Source organism: Varanus komodoensis, unplaced genomic scaffold, assembly GCF_004798865.1.
Source record: "Varanus komodoensis strain SLA01 unplaced genomic scaffold, ASM479886v1 scaffold6_2, whole genome shotgun sequence".
Classification (NCBI taxonomy): Eukaryota; Metazoa; Chordata; class Lepidosauria; order Squamata; family Varanidae; genus Varanus; species Varanus komodoensis.
Genome location: NW_025336346.1, coordinates 23,635,624 through 23,652,885, shown reverse-complemented (window position 1 = coordinate 23,652,885; position 17,262 = coordinate 23,635,624). Strand labels below are relative to the sequence as shown.

The 17,262-nt window shown below is 39.1% G+C and overlaps 1 protein-coding gene across 1 annotated transcript in view; it reads left to right on the top strand.

Moving 5' to 3' along the window:
* Positions 1–17,262, top strand: part of IFT122 (intraflagellar transport 122) — a 71,558-nt gene that overhangs the window by 16,086 nt on the left and 38,210 nt on the right. The window contains exons 8-14 of the mRNA XM_044451467.1: positions 1,259–1,334; positions 1,937–2,128; positions 3,265–3,403; positions 5,783–5,985; positions 10,932–11,069; positions 11,724–11,888; positions 14,013–14,210. Coding sequence (XP_044307402.1) covers positions 1,259–1,334; positions 1,937–2,128; positions 3,265–3,403; positions 5,783–5,985; positions 10,932–11,069; positions 11,724–11,888; positions 14,013–14,210 — 1,111 coding nt within the window. The remainder of the gene's footprint in view (positions 1–1,258; positions 1,335–1,936; positions 2,129–3,264; positions 3,404–5,782; positions 5,986–10,931; positions 11,070–11,723; positions 11,889–14,012; positions 14,211–17,262) is intronic.

The window sequence follows — 17,262 nt, the reverse complement described above, 5'->3', positions numbered from 1 at the left end:
AATATCCATATTAGTGCTACACATAATAACTGTAGAGATGTATAGGCCACCTACTTCTGTTGCCCGAGAAGCCTGTTGGAATTTTATTTTTATTTTATTTATTAAAACATTTTTATGCCGCCCCATTCGCCAAAGCCTCGGGGCGGAATTCAGGAAAATGGTTGACTGTAAGGTCATACAAGCTAGCAGGGCTACCAGTTTCTTCCTGCTACCCAGGCAGAGACAACTTTTTTGTCTTGAATAGATTGAACTGCTCATACTTCATCAAGTTCAATTTAATGGGAAGGAGTGACTTATGGCCTAGTTACTGCAATGTAATTTAATTAAATGTAACTAGGTGTAAATGGTAGAGTTTTACAAGTGATCATTCTAAAGAAAAACATGGCAACCTTCTGCAGATGGTCAGATAGGAGCCCTGCTTAAGTTTTGGAGACATATTTGTGGAGTGCAGGGATATGTGCAGCTGTATGACAAAATGCATATATTTGGCAAAATCAGAGTGTTGTATAGTAAGGGCCATGCAAGTGTTTCATGCAAAGGAAGATGGAGAGCAGAAAGGAAAATTCCAGTATATTTGATAGATAAAATGTGGGACCTTGGTTGAATCCTTATTGGTAGGCAGAGTTCAGGGAAAGGGAATGAAACAGAATATGGACAAGGCAGAGGTTTAGATTAGAGGAAGCTGCTGTTGTATTCATGTAATAGTGTTACTATTTAACTAATTTTCATCAACAAAGTGAATTAAGCCCATTTCTTCCAGTATCTCGAACTACTAAATCCAGCTACTAATTCAAATTAGAATGTGCATGCTTCCAAGCAAAATATAATAGCGACTGTCAAAGGTTGGTGGAACTCAGACATTGCAGGGAAAAAAGTCTCAAGTCCAATCTTAGTATTTCCCATAAAAGGAGGGGAAAGATGCTGTTCTGAAACTTGGGAGAGCCGTTGCCATTCACTGTAAACAGTACTGAGCTAGACAGAGTAGTAGTCTGACTCAATATAGAGCAACTACTTGTGTGCCTGTAACTACCAGATCACGTGTGTCACAGATAAGAAACTGAAGTATTTTGCTGTACATGTGTTTGGAACAAAATTTGTTATTTTAGTATGTTTCTGATGCAATCAAAAATCATAGTGATCTTGATACTGTCCGACACATGCTGTCACAGTAGACAATACCAGAGGCTATCTAGTGTTTGTAGTTTATCAGAACTGCTTACTACACATCATAATTGGCTTTTCCTTTTATACTTGGTAGAGATGAACACAATGACATCTTAGCTGTGGCAGATTGGGGACAAAGGCTTTCCTTTTATCAGCTGAGTGGCAAACAAGTAAGTTATATGTTAACACAGTGTCTTACAAAGAATGCCTTTCTCAGGAAACGCTGTTGAAAGTTCTTTATCCAGTATCTAAATCTTTGAAATCATAGGTTCGCTTTCTGGTCTTTTTATATTATTTTGTCCTATTTTGTCTAATTTCTGTATATATCATGAGGAAGTTATGGCTCAGATTTGCAAGTTGCTGAGGAGATAAACATTGTCCTCTTGATCCTTAGCTAGTTCAAGCTGGCTGTTTCTTAGACACATTTTAAAGTATCTCCACAGCTGGGCTGAGTTGTGCCTCTTGTAAATATTGTAGTCTGTTTCAGAGTCAAGGTCTGCTGTGTAGGAGTCTTGGTGAAACTCCTTCTTTGAGCTTGAAAAAAAGCAATGGCGTCGGAGGCAGATGCTGTGTAGTGCCCTACCTAAACACTGAAAATAAGCGTGGGCATAGAAATGATTCTGAAAAGGCTGCTCTAGCTGATCAAATATGGTTATCTAATTGGAACATGTATTGTAATCACTGCATAACTGACAGGTTTGATTTCAGATTATAGCATCAAAAAATATTGATCTTTTTAAAAAAATGGTTGTCTCATTTCATTTTCTTACAGATTGGCAAGGACAGAGTCTTGAACTTTGACCCTTGCTGTGTGAGCTATTTTTCTAAAGGAGAATACATCTTAATGGGTGGCTCAGACAAACAAGTCTCTCTCTATACAAAGGATGGTGTGCGCCTTGGCATCATAGGGGAACAGAACTCTTGGGTGTGGACATGTAAAGCTAAGCCACATTCTAATTATGTGGTAAGAATGGATTTATAAAAACCGTGCACATATGTATGTACAGGTTTTCTTCTCTTTGGATCCATTAATTTGTTGTTTCCCCTTCTCTTTGCATGGCAGAATTAGTTGAATTTGAATATGAACCAAATCCAGAAATAAGAATAATTGTAGTTGAAGTGACTCTTTATAGTACTTAGAACAATGTGATTTTTGTATTCATTTCACCTTTGCAAACCTGTGGATATAAAGAGCTACCTTTTCTTTATTTCTCACATTTACATTTTTATAATAGGTTTAGGTTGGGTTGCAGCAACAAGGTGCTCACATTCCCCTCTTAACCTTTTGATTTGCTCAGGCCTTTCACCTTCCTGTCTCCACTCATCTTCAGCTACTGTTATATATTCACATGTCTTTTCTCTCCTTAATTCCCTGTAGACTGTACTGTGCTCCCTGTCTTTGAACCCCGCAGAATCCTTATTTATTGAAATAACTCCCAGCCTGTGTATCATGGTCAAAACCACTTGGAAGTGCATTGTATTTGACTTTGGTTCCATAGGCCTCGCCTACACTCAGTTCAAATGTGCATTTTAGCAGCCAGAGAGCATATGGCAAATACAAATAGATCTTATGCTGGGAAAATTAGATAAAAATCTGATAAATAAATAGAATTCACTTACAATTTCACTTCAATTTCATTTATTAATACTGATTTCAAACTTCACAGGTACATTTATTTATAATAGAAAGAGTATAAAATTTCTCTTTTTCTTATTTGGTCTTGTCATTTTCTTTCTGAGATTGAAAGTTACCATATATTTGAAAAACAAAATTAATCTTTTTTAAGGGTAACTTGACCTTTAAATGAAGGTTGGGTAATCATATATTGTTGCCACTAATAAAAGATTTATTAGATTTCCAATAACTGGATTCTCTGGCTGACATACACAAATTAAAAATGCCATTTGTTGAAAATTCTGCTCATAGGTGAGCAATTTAAATCATTGTCATTAGTCTTATTGTGGTTTTTATGTTATGATTGTGAGTCGCCCAGAGGTGCTATGGAACAATAGGCAGCATACAAATGTTTTAACTAACAGTAATAAATAATAATGAATACATTAATTTGGACTGCTGATGATCTTTTGCTTACTCTACAGGCAGTAGGGAGCCAAGATGGAACCATTTCATTTTATCAACTGATATTCAGCACAGTCCATGGTCTGTATAAGGACCGCTATGCTTACAGAGATAGTATGACTGATGTTATTGTCCAACACCTTATCACTGAACAAAAAGGTAATTTTGAGAGAATATTTATTGAACTTTATAATTTAGAAGGGAATCTTCCCATCTCCGTGGTAGTATAAAGTATCTTTACATTGAAACATTTATATTGTCTTTTTATTCCATGAATACTCATTTTTTAATGAAGTCATGTTTTATGTAGAATTGTCTGTCCTGGGAGACTCAGGTTACTACTTCATTGGGTATCTTTTGGTAGCCAGTCAAGATTTTTTAATTTGGTTGCTGTTTTGTTGTTGCTGATAATAATAGTTTATTTTATTTATTTAAATGTTTATATATTTCCCCATTCCCATAGGCTCTGGGCAGTTTACAAGAAATTAAAACCAACAGTGATTAAAATTGGCTAAGACAACATATTAAATAACCTGGACATGAGAGCTAATCTGGGAAAGCCTGTTGGATTCTTTAATTGTTTTGATGTTTTTATTGCTTTTTATACCTGAAGTATAAACTGCACTAAGGCATGGATTGGAAAATGCCAGGGTGCCTGTTTTGAACAGAGGGGTGCCTTCCACCCATGGAATGCTTTTGATCCAGCAAAGGTATCCCGCTGCTGGGAAGCGGGGAGGTAGCTATTTCCAAATCCCCTCTCCCTTTGTACCCCACAGAGCCCTTTCTTGTTCTTCAAGGTCCCCCAGCATTCCAGATGAGGCTTCTAGCAGGCTCAAGGGCTGTGGGCGCGGGGAGAGGGGAATTAGCAAGTGTCATGTTCCCCCACGCTTCTTTCAGTGGAAGCTAAGTCTGGATCCAAGCCAATATATTTTAGGTCACGTTAGAGTTTGCATGGCAATTTCACACTGCTGACTGTAACAAGAAAATATATTTGCCTCCTCACTTCTACAGCTTGGTACAGCATATGGAGAGCAAATAGGTCCTTTATGTTGACAAAGGCTGCCTGGAAGATTCAGGAACACAGGGGAGATGTGGAACTATTTTTAGTAGAAGAAGTACACATTAGAGACACGAGTTCATAAAGGGGATTTTAATGAGTTAAGAATGGAGCCTTAGATTGGGGTCTCAAATGTGGTGGGGTCTCAACCCACAGATAGACACAAAACTTTCATTTTCAGTTTTTAATATATTTTTATTTATTTATTTATTTTCCAATTTATATCCTGCCTTTTTCCTACAAAGGACTCAAGGCAGCTTACATCATTCTCCTCCTCCATCTTATCCCCACAACAACAACCCTGTGAGGTAGGTTGGGCTGAGAGTCTGTGACTGGCCCAAAGTCACCCAGTTGGCTCCATGGCTGAGCGGGGACTAGAACCCAGATCGCTTGAGTCCCAGTCCCACGCTCTTATTTTTACATGGATTTGTATGTATGTATTTGTATATATCCATGTTAATGAATACATATGAATTACAGGCAGCTTTCTATCAATTTTACATAAGTTTCAACAAAAGTGGACCAAATATCAAAATACCCATTTGAAGGTGGCATCTGTATGCTACCTGTTCAAATGCTGAAGGCATTGCAAGTTCCTCCATCCATTGCATTACAAGAGGTGTTTACCATCCCACTGCTGCAATAGTCACCTTTCAGCTGTGAAAAGGGCATGGAGAATTCATTATGCTGGCCATTTGTTAGCTTCCTTGAAACGGGTAAAGAGTGTGTACATTAGTGAATACTGGACTGTTCCATTATAAAAAAAAATGATGCCATATTGCTGAATCATGTGTTTGAAAGGTGTGTTAGCTCTGTTACAGCATCAGCAATTAGCAGAATTAGAAAGACGTTGTGGCATCCGGTAGATGCAAATCAAAAGTTTTAGCAGAATAAGATGGATCCCAGGATACATAGCCATGACAGGCAGATGCCAGAATGGTGCTCTACTGACTAGGCATTTTTGCTGGTGCCCACAGCCATTTCTGATGGTTCTATGCTGCTTCGGGTATCACAGGCATTATACCTCTGCCCACTAGTTGCTGGGGAGCTTGGGCACGAGGGAGGTGTAGCACACGTCTTCCTTGAAGGATTTGTGGGCAGCTGCTTATTCACTGTGTGAACGGAACGCTGGATCGGATGGACCCTTGGTTCGATCCAGTGCGACTCTTCTAATGTTCGTATAGTCTTACACTCTTTTTCATTTAAAGCACCGTTTGGAGCAACGAACATGACAATTAATGTGTGGAAGGGCAGAAAAAGCATTGCCATTGCCTTTTTTCTTCCATCACCCCACAAATGGTTAAAAATTAATGAATACTAACAATATGTGACTAGTTTAAAAATAATGCATAACAAAAATGAGTACCAATAATATAAAACTCCCAGTAGTGATCTTTCTTAGTTTGTGTGAATCTTAAGAAGCTTTGTAGTAGGTTGCAAGGTCTTTAAGCAGTCATGTAACTAATCTTCTTTCTTTTCAGTTAGAATAAAAAACAGAGAGCTTGTAAAGAAAATTGCAATATACAAAAACAGATTAGCAATCCAGTTGCCAGAAAAAATCCAGATTTTTGAACTATATTCTGATGATTCTTCAGACATGCATTATCGTGTGAAGGAAAAGATAGCAAAAAAATTTGAATGTAACTTACTGGTGGTATGCTCTGAGCACATTATCTTATGCCAGGTAAGCAGTGGAAATCTGTATCCAAGAACTGATACACACTTTAGAAATAACATTTTCTAATTTGGAACTAAGTAAGAGTTTTTAGAAGCTACTATAATGTAACAGTTAGTTCAGAGATGTTTAGCATGTTAAGTGGGTCAAGTGAGACCATTATTAGGAGAGGTGCTGCTGTTCCTTGACTTGTTGCACCCCAAATGTCATTTTAGGGAGCCCACTAAATTTGTGGTTTGAAAGTTGCTTGAATATACCAGAGATGCTGCCTTCATTGAAATAAGCTCATGGTTAGATACGCACATTTTTAGAAGAAACAATTTTTCATGGGGTTGGATTCCCCGGCTTCCTAAAAGTAAGCAGCGCGATGTTCTTTCTTTCATTTGCCGCACACTCAGAATGAGAATAAAAGGTTGTGGGGAATGGAATGTCAGCAGGCAAGATGATGGCATTATTCGCTAACTCCTTAACACGCAGGCTCTTTTTATCTGCTGACAGCAACAATTTCAAATTCCATGCTTTCTAAATACCGTATCTGTAAAGGGGGTGGCAGCAGAATAAACTGGCAGGACAGGAAAATAGCAAAGCTCACTGTTGCCATAGCTGATACACCTGCCAGTTAGGAGTATTCAATTGAACAGGAAGGAGCGAAGGGCGGTGCTAAGGCAACAAAGCTTGAACAGATACTCAGTCAAAGGATGTAGGTATCTTACTGCTCAGTCGACAACTCAGAGCAGCTTTGGCCAAAGACTGGACTCTTGTTTTGGAAAAAGAACTCTTCCTATTAAAAGCAAAAATGCCACAGCAAATGCATCTATGAACCTAGGTCTGGAACAATAGCAATCCTAGGAGCTATAGGCTTTTCTTTTGTCTAAACCTGCATAGGATTGCATCTTAAATGGAGTTGCAGCTGCACCTGGAAGAACAGAAGAGCAGAAGCTGATGTTACAGTATTAGGATGCATGGTCTTCCAGAGTATGAGGAAGAAGGGGGTGTAGGTGCTGGGAAGCATGGATCTTTAATACATAGTCACGGGCTCTGAGAAGACCCATGGACTGTTTGGGAAGAAATCAGCAGAGGGCAGACAGTCAAGATCTGAGAGATGTTCCAGTACACACAAGCTACAGTACAAAGACAGCAAGCATTCCAGGAAGTTTGTTCAGGAGCCAGGCTGGGTGAACTCTGCAAGCCCTACCAAGTTATTGCTTTTAAACATAGAAGTACTACAGAACACATTAGAAGATTCTGAGCTCTTTTACCCGAGTTAAGCTGGCGCAAACTGGAGAACAAAAAGGTAGAACACCAAGAAAACTGGAGAACACCAAGAAAAATAACAAGCTGAGACCTGAGGCAGGAAGGAACAGAGCATCTCAAGCTATGAGACAAGAAAGCATGGAAGCAGGAGCAGCCACTCTGCTAATTCTGAAGCAGTCAGCTATAACACCCACCCCAAGAGAATCTGACCTCTAAAACTACAGAGTGAAGAACAGCTATGGCAATTGAGATAGCATAACCGTACATGTTCAGCCACATGATATCCAAAACAGAAATGAGAAAAAGGAAGAAAACTGTTGAGTTCAGCTAAACATTTATTTTTCTATAAGCAAGAAGTGAAAGGGGAAAGGATAAGCAACAGTTTCACATAAAGGAAAGATTATTGCCCTGAGAACTCTACTAGAACTCTTAAACATTGCAATTTAGTGGAGCCTGTTGGAACGGTGTATGTTTGGTATTCGTTATAGGTTTTACATATTTTACGAGTATGTACTCATGACTTGCTGATCTCACAGTAGATGATACCCTGCCCCGACTAGCAGAGAGGTTCCGAGGTGCATCTTACTCAGTTTGCTGTGCTATAGCAATATGAGGAGTGGAAAGCCTTTTATAAAGCTTTATACAAGACCGGATGGACTTGGCACAGCCAATCTTAGAGAGAATGACTGACTGACTCATTAGCTGGGCAGGCCATGTGTGCAATAGCTGCAAAGTCGCCAGATTAGAGTGTGCACCAATAGATTGGTCAGAACCAAAGAATTTTCTTGACCTTTAACAAGATCCAAATCCCTGTGCCGACAGTCACCAGAGGACTTAAAAGTGTTATCAAGCATTTATACCTTACTTTTAGATGAAACAACTGGGGTCACTCAAAGACTCAGAGAGGCCTGGGAATATGACCTGAACTGTCAAATTGGCAAAGGCAGTTGGGATGGAATGTGGTCCAAGAGGCCCTTTAGGGCTATCTCAGCTAAACTAAAAGGAACTTCAATCAAAACAGTATATAAATGGCAGTATATTCTGGTCAAGCTGTGCTTTTATAGACACCTCCCTATCCCTGGAGAGTTGTGGAGATGTAGAAACACTGTTCCATATGCAATGAGGTTGCTGTCAAATATAAACCTTCTGAGCTGTAGTTTCTGGAAATATTTCAGATACACTAGCGTTTCTTACCTTCCTCCATCTCTACATAGCACTTTTTCCATGGCAGAGAGTGACTGGGTTCACATGAAATGCTACACCTTATTGTTGCTTATTGTGTCATTTGAAACCAGTATGTTACTCAGGGGATGGTTTATAAAGTCATCTCAATTAGCTGTGGCTTGTACTGGGGTTAATTAATCTTGCATTGCTTAGCATGTTGTTTGAACCTGAATGACACTTGGAATTGCAGTCATGCTAAAGGTTATAGAGTCCCTGGGCAGGAGTGGCAAAAAAGGGTTACCTCTGTGGCCAAGAGGCTCTGGCTGATGTCACCCCAGAAAATGCCCAAGCAGCACATTGTGCATCTGTCATCAGTTTCCCCACATGCTTCCATTAATGCTAGATGATCAGACATTAACAAGAGAGTGGAGGAAAGATGGCAGAATCAACCACATGCTGCCTGCTTAGCCCCCGTTCGGGGCTTGGGGAATTGGTGCATGGGATGGGGAAGGAGTTGCTCTGCTTTGTTTCCCCCTCAGGGAAATGGAACTGACTGGCTTTTTCCTGCCTATCCTGTTATCCCTCATACCAGAGGACACACCTCCTGTCCCCTACCTGGTGGCACAATTGCCTGGAAGCAACTTTGTATTAGTGCCAGCATGTTGCTGGCAAACAAACCTTGGCACCAGGTGGGAAAACGAGCTTCCTTCTCCCAGTCACCTCTGTAGCCTTCAAAATTGCCCCCTCCACCCACTCTGCTTAATGACAAGGAAGGGCATAAGCTACCTCCTGCTCATCTTCCAAAGTTGGTGGAGGTGGCCTGGTCCTTTTCCCCATGGAGGTGCCATTCAGCAGAATGGTGCCTCTGTTTGGCAAAGGAGAGTGATGCAGGCTGCATCATGCTAGACTTCTAAGCCTAGCTTGAAGTGGCCCATTCCTTCTTTTTTCCTCATGGAGGCATCACTTAAATAAGCAGCACTTCTATCAGTTAGGAGGTCCACTTCCATCAGTGGTCCCCTCCAAAAGCAGGTTTTCCAAAACCAGCACAAGGTGGCTTGTCCCTGATTGTTGTCACCACTGCAGCTGAAAAGCCTGTGACAGGAGTAGTGATGGGGAGAACAAGTAACTCTGCTTTGCTTCCTGGGGAGGAATGCAAGCAGAGCAGCTTGTCCCACCCAAACACATTGCCTTCATGCTGCCCATGGGTGCCACATCAAGCAAGGGCAGAGGAACCAAGCACCACAGGGCAGTAGGCACAGCAGGCATGTTCATCCCTTTGCTCAGTGCTGGGCAAAGAGGGGAGGGAACCACTCTTGTGGCACGCAGCTTCCTTAAAGGGAAGGGCTCTTTCCCCATGCCCTGATCTCCTATCCCAGGATCCAGCCAGTGAACAGGAATGCTCACAAGCAATCCCACCCTGCTGGCTTTGGGAGGAGCCCTGGACAACAGAGCTCAAAGTGCTGAGTGGAACTTTCTGGCACCTGCCATTCCTGCTCTCAGCATTCACATCGTGTCCCCTAGAACACCTGCAGGAGAACTGAGTGGGTAAGAGGAGGAGGTATCCTATTTCCACTGTGGCTGATTGTCTGTTGGGACAGGGGAAGTTAAACCATAATCCATACCTAAACCTGACACCAAGTGGTTTAGGGTGTCATCTGAACCTGCATAGTATGTAGGGCAATCTATCAAATGGTGAGGTAAGCATGTTCTTGTTAATGGCTGCATGTTTGGAGTTGCACAGCACTGGAAAGAAAGTTCTTAATGCAGGGATGGTTTACTCAAAAATGATAAAATACACTCTTAGAAACATTAGCACAGAAAGGAATTTCAAAATATGATGCATTTATGGTTATCTAACTTCTATTTAACATTTTCATAAATAAAGGGATATTGAACCCTAAGCCTCTAGAAACCAAAAAGTAATCCAGAAAGACTTAATAAAAGAATGGAAGACAAGAGGATAACAAGGAATAAGCTAGACATAACTTCATAATGAACAAGAAATGCAGACAAACAAGGAAGAAGGTTTAATTTGCTTGTATTGTGGATCTTTCTTCCATTCAGTGCTGTTATTGTATTATTCAAGACAAATCAATATTCAAGTTAAAAGAAATGCAAATAAAATGCTGTCAGAAAATCAACTGGCCATACAATCTTACTGAAGCTAAAATAGTTTGCATTTCATGAAGAAGTTGTACTTAGCTAGTGCCTGTCATAAAGGTAATCTATGGCACTGTAGTTGCTGGCTTTTCTCTTCTGAGACACCCGCGTAGCACTGATATACTCTTGGATGACAGATTATAAAGTCTTGTAAAATTTAATTGTAAATATTTGTAATGAATGGCTCTAGAAGACATGTAGACATTTTATGTTTGGCACTGTAGACCTTTTCCTACCTGTAATAATGTAAGCCAGTTGATGGGTTTGTGTTTTGAATACCTAGTACCAAAAAGGCCTGGCATGTGTTCATCATTCTTAGGTATGGATATATGAGACTTACTTTTAGTAAAATATAATGCATTCTTTCCTTTTTTTAGGAAAAGAGACTTCAGTGCCTCTCATTCAATGGCACAAAAGAAAGGGAGTGGGTGATGGAGTCTCTCATTCGTTATATAAAAGTAATAGGAGGACCTCCAGGCAGAGAAGGTCTTTTAGTGGGTTTAAAAAATGGTCAGGTAAGGTTTTAGAATAAAGATTACAATATTTGTGGTTTGTTAAGAAAATGATTTAGGTGCTACATGGTTCAAGCTTTCTGAGATGTTTTATTTGATAGTAATCAAGAACTGCATGTTCTTAGAAAGTGGCAAATAATCAAAAACTTTTACTGCTGCTTTTCCTTCATGAAAAAATGGGTTTTATAGCAATTGATGTTCAGTAATTTAGTAGAAAGAAATCAGGTAAGATACAGAGAAGAACAGCATTGAAGGTGTGAAATCTGAGATATTTGGTAATTATACAAAGCAAATTGCAGGATCACTTCAATAAAGTGGCTTTTAGGACCCATTTTGTTGCATGTCAGTTAAATATCTTTGGGCAAGACAATGGAAATATTGGGTTGGATTTTGCCCCTGATTATTATGTAGCAAGCTCTGCTGTTATCCTCCAACCCAATTATTATCATAGCTCATGTTTTATTACTTTTTATTCCTTCTAAGGATCCAATATAGACCAGAGCACATAAACTGCTTTAAATTCATCAGAAAAATTATTCTTCTGGGTTTTGTTTTCATTTTTTAAAATACATTACTCTAGTGCATGAGATTGCTAGGTGAAAATTGCACTGCTTTTAATATGTACTCCATTGACCTTCTGAACTTAATTACATCCAGATTCTAAAGATATTTGTGGACAATCCATTTGCAATTGTTTTGCTAAAGCAATCCACAGCTGTGCGCTGCTTAGATATGAGTGCATCTCGGAGCAAACTGGCAGTGGTTGATGAAAATGACACCTGTCTTGTGTATGATATAAACACCAAAGAGTTACTGTTTCAGGTAAACACGTCAAAGCTTCTCCTTCTATTGCTAGACATAGCCAAGCTATTGCAAATTGCTTGTTCAAAGCAATGGCTTTATAAAGTAGCCATGTTCTCTGTGTGGTTTCTACCTGCCTGCTGGCCTGAACAAGCAAAGCTGTTTTTGTTGGCCCGTATCTCAGAGAAAAGATCATAAAAGGTTTCCTAAAAGGGTGCAAAGGAGCCTTTTTCTTACCAGTTTTCACAGTAGACTCACATAACATGAAACTGGCATCTGACTGTATCTTTCAAAGCAAGAAATTGAGAGTGAGAGTAAATGTAGGCTAAAACAAGAAACTATAGAAAAGACAAACTGGAAAATAATAAAAGAAATAAAAGCCAAACTGTTTAGTTGTCTTGCCTAAGATAAGTTTTCTAAGAGCAGCACCTGTCTAAGAGATACTGTGTTTAAGGGTGAGAACAGGGAGGAAGGAACCTTTGAGGTTCCAGATCTACAGTTGTTTGTGGACTTGATAATGCAAACAGTGATAAATTTGTGGGACCCGTATGCCGCTCTGGAAAAGAAGGGATCATGTGACATAGATCTTTGTATTGGACTCAGAGCTGATATATTCCTCTGCAGTTTTTCTTGCCTTTTATCCAAGTTGAGCTATCTTGCCTCAGCTCCTATCTCTTCATCTCAGATCTTGCCTCTTAAAATCTTGTTTCCTCCTGCATCAGCTTTTTGCAATGCAGTTAACCTTTGCCTTTACTTATTGATTTATTACATGAAGAGAATGCATGTTGATTGGAGTTCTCTGGGAGTTTTACACATGAATTGAAAACATAAAATTCAAAATAGACAATGGCAAAAACAGTATGTAATAAAATAAAACCAGCAGCAAGGGGTGGAAACTGTGCAGCACAAAAGCCAAAGTTAAAAACAACAACAGCAACAACAAAGAACAGCAGCAGGATAAAATGGGCAAGATTTAAAAGCACTAAAAACTGTTCTTAAAGTATCTTGGAGATAAAAAGTTCTTTGCTTAATGCCAAAAGGAACATTCACTGGATAGGATACCATATCTGAAAAGGCCATCTTGTTTTTAGCCAACTGCCTCATGTCATTTGGTGGGGGCATCTGGAGGAGGGCCTTGGCCAATGGCTTTTAAAACCTTCGTATTCCATTTAAAAAGAACATCTGTTTCTTTCCTACTTCTTCTGCTTCCAAAGCCTTCATTTTCTCTTTGTTCTTCAGTGGTGCTGCTTGGGAAGGATCCTGGTTTGAAACCCGTAAAGACAAAAAACACTTCTTTAGCCCTACTGCGTAATTGGGGGGCTCTGACTGTATCTGCCCACATTGTGCCTACCCGTGTTGCCCAGCATTAGCTTGTCATAAAGCATGGAATCTAAACAAACTGCCTCCTCCTGCTGGTAGGGGTTTCAGATCTAGAATAATTGCCTCAAGTGGAGATTTCCCTTGAACCCCTTTATGCTGGCTAGCAGCATCAAGATCTGGCAGGCTCTCAGGAAATGGTAGACCAATAATCGGTAAATAAAGATTATCAGGGCTGTTTAAGGCAACCCATTTAGATGCTGCAAATGCAAGCCACTCCAGCTGGTATTCAGCCTAGCACAAAGATCTATGCATCTGATGATCAGTCTTTTTCATGAGAATTAGGGTGCATTAACCCAGTGATTGAAGCCATCCTTAAACCGAACCTGAAACAACCTTCATAGCAAGTGGTCAATGGTCCTGATACTTTACAAAGCTGTGTGTGTCAAAAACAGAGATTGTTCCCTAACTAGACACATTGTTCAATGTATGGTTGTTCTGATAGGATAGCATAATTAGAATGAAATAGAATTGCAGTAAACAAAGGGAACATGTCATCACCCCATTGAAATAGTGAGTGCCAAATAATGAAATTATAATTTAATTGGAGCTTTGGTAGGAAAGTCAAGTAAAATGTGTTGAAAGCAAGCAACTTTATTGCTATCTTGCAAGCTTTTGAAGAGGTATGTATTTCCAAACATGAACCTCAAGAACACACAAAAATATTTTAGTTTACGCTCTAGTGCATATCGTACAATAATGTCTGCTGCTTATAAAAACTTTATGTTTTAATAATCTATTCAATAATCTGTTCAATGTGCCCATTAGGAACCCAATGCTAATAGTGTGGCTTGGAATGCACAGTGTGAGGATATGCTTTGCTTTTCTGGAGGAGGCTATCTCAATATTAAAGCAAGTAATTTTCCAGTCCACAAGCAAAAACTTCAAGGTTTTGTTGTGGGATACAGTGGCTCCAAGATTTTTTGCCTCCATGTTTTTTCCATGACTGCTGTTGATGTTCCACAGGTAATTGTGTTAACCTTATTCATTCATTTTGAACATGTTGAAACATTTCATCCTGTTCCAAAAATCAGTTTGTTTCAAATATTTCACCACAGCCTCTTTGGCCTTCTATATATTACTTGTATACCGTATTTTTCGCTCTATAAGACGCACCTGACCATAAGACACACCTAGTTTTTAGAGGAGGAAAACAAGAAAAAAATATTCTGAATCAAATGGTTTACTAAACTATTTAATAAACTATAACAGAATACAGTAATACCGTATTTCAACCTTGTAAAGTGAACAGCAGTCAACAGTGGCATTAAGAAACATCATCACTGTCATTAACAAAAGAGAGACTTTAAAATTCGAGTACTCTTCTAGTTTTCGTTGAACCCATAGAACTCATCATCACTAGAGTCAGAATTTATGAAGCTCTGTTGCTCACAATCACTGACATCACTTTCTTAGTCAGTAGTGGAATTACTGAAGAAATCCACAATCTACACCAGTTATACAAGAGTTGCTGCAGACAATTCAATAACAAATCTAAAAAAGCCAGTAATGTCCACGCTGCCCTACTAGTAAATAATAGAAAAAAACTTCTGACAAAAAATGAGATATTGTACGGTAAATCAAACACACAGCAGACTAAGTAGCCTTTGAAAAATAAACTTCATACACGAAGGTAATGCTGTTCAAATATCCACTGATCCTAAAAAAAATGTGTCTGATCAACTAACAGATAACTGATCCATAGAAAGCTTCCTGATAATCACAGGCACATTCCCCATCACTTCCCCATAGGCTTCATTAAAAGACGGGTTGCCATTTGAAAACACACACCGACCTGTGCTTAACAGCTCTCACCTGCGTCAGAGGAGGGGGGGCAGAGCAGGATGCACCGAGCGCGTGCCGGCCAGGTGGTGCCACGTGGTGCAGGCGGGCCGACAGCGTCCCGGGCGTCAGGCACACATTCGCTCTATAAGACGCACAGACATTTCCCCTTTTGAGGGGGGAAAAAGTGCATCTTATAGAGCGAAAAATACGGTATATTTTGTTTTGTTGGAGGAGTTATGGGTAGTTTGTCTTATTTTTCTGTAGTAGGCAGGTGTGTTTATATAAAAAGTAATGTCAACTGTTGAGCATGACCATACAAAAATATTAGATAAGAACATTCCATAAAATTTCACATTAGTAGACACCGTTACATATTCTTCTCATGATATACTTTCACTTCAATACTCTTTTTCCCCTATGAAATGTTTGACAAATTGAACCCTGGGAAATCAATTGGTTGTAATTTTGTTCTCTTTACTCATCCATATTTTATTTAATTTCATTTCCTTTGCTGTGATGAAGTTCCTGCCAAGTACGAGGCTTCGGCGAATGGGGCGGCATAGAAATGTTTTAATAAATAAATAAATACTAACTCATTTACTTGGATTGGAGCAAACCAGGTTCTTAAATTATAGTTTGAAGTTGGTTTAAAATTGTGGCTTCTTTTGATCTTGGTAACTGTAAGTATCAGATTTGGGTGTTGCAGGAGATTATGGTCAATTGTTTCAAAGTAGCATACCAAGAAGGGAGTATGAAAAGGACAGCACTAAAATAGGATGTGCAGGCACAAGTCTCATGCATAAGTAAGTTTATTAATTCAAGAAAGGTATATTTGTCTGAACCAGCCCAATATCTTCAATGGAGCTATGAGTTCATCTGAAACACTACATACATACCTTTCCTTTCCTTTTATTTAAATTCTGTTTCACTTTTATACCCATTTCCTTCTGGATTCAGTTTTTAATTTCATGTTCATCCACAGCTGACTAACAGTAGCAAAATTTAGCTGTTTTGAATTTACATGTTCAAAGACTTAGTAAGTTGTCATTGCTAGAACAAAAGGGATTTGGAATTAACTGTCTTAACTTGGCTTATATTTAAAAGAAGAGACAATTGTGAAATATAGCAAGTCTTATATATAAGTTTGGCTTGGATATAGTGGAAGTTACTGTATTAAATAATTCTTTGAATAAGAGCAGACAACGCAATTGTAAAACATGGCTGAAAACTAACAAGCATTTGAGAGGATAGAATTAGGAATGGAAAAAGTCTTGCTAAAGTCTTGTTACAAGATCAAATCCAACAACAATGTATTATTTAGATAATTTGTGAGAGAGAGGATGTGAGGCTCGTAATGGAACAGAAAATGGATATTAGACTAATAATAATAATAATATTAGACTGTCAACAAATACCATTTGGTTTCTAATTATAAGAAAGTTATCTGCTAACTACAGAAAGGAATATGGTTATCCTGTGGCACTTGTTGGGCCCAGGCAGAAATCTTTCAATAGAAGTGGATCAATACAGAAGTGGAGGTGTATATGGTATTAAGTGGGCATTGAACATCTCAATTATGATTTTTACACTGGAGAAGAGAGGGAGAAAAATAACACAGAAGCAACAGAAATTGTTGAATATATTTTAATGTGTTTATTGGCTTAGCGAATGTTCACAGTTTGGAAGATGGCATTCCCAGCTGCAGCTGAAGGTCAATATCCAGTACTGCCACTGTACCCCTGCCAGTTCTGTTGCACTAGCTAAATGGCCAGCTAGTGTAACAGGAAGTAGTAGTTCCTACAGTAGCAGTAATGCTCATTACTCCAGAAAGGGCTGCCCTATTCTTCCATTTTTTTCAGCAGTCACTAATTCCTGTTGAGCCAGAGGTCCATTCCACAAATGTGGGAGCAAAATAGGACACTAGCCACTGGCTATGTCTTGAGATTGTGCAAGAACAGCAAAGGTACTAGATGAAGGCAATAGGTGCAAGAACATATATTTTAATTATAGATTGGTTGCAAACATTGCCTTGAGGAAAAGAAAATTAATGGGGATAACAATGTAGGAATCATATTCAAACATTAAAAAGCTGTCATAACCAGGAGTAATTGCATTCTGTTGCTTCTGAGAGAAAGAAAACAAACTGCCATCTGTATGAACAGTTTGGCCAAGGAACAGGATAGCCAGGGGATGCATTTTGGAATTTAATCAGATTTTTCTACAAAACTTTCTG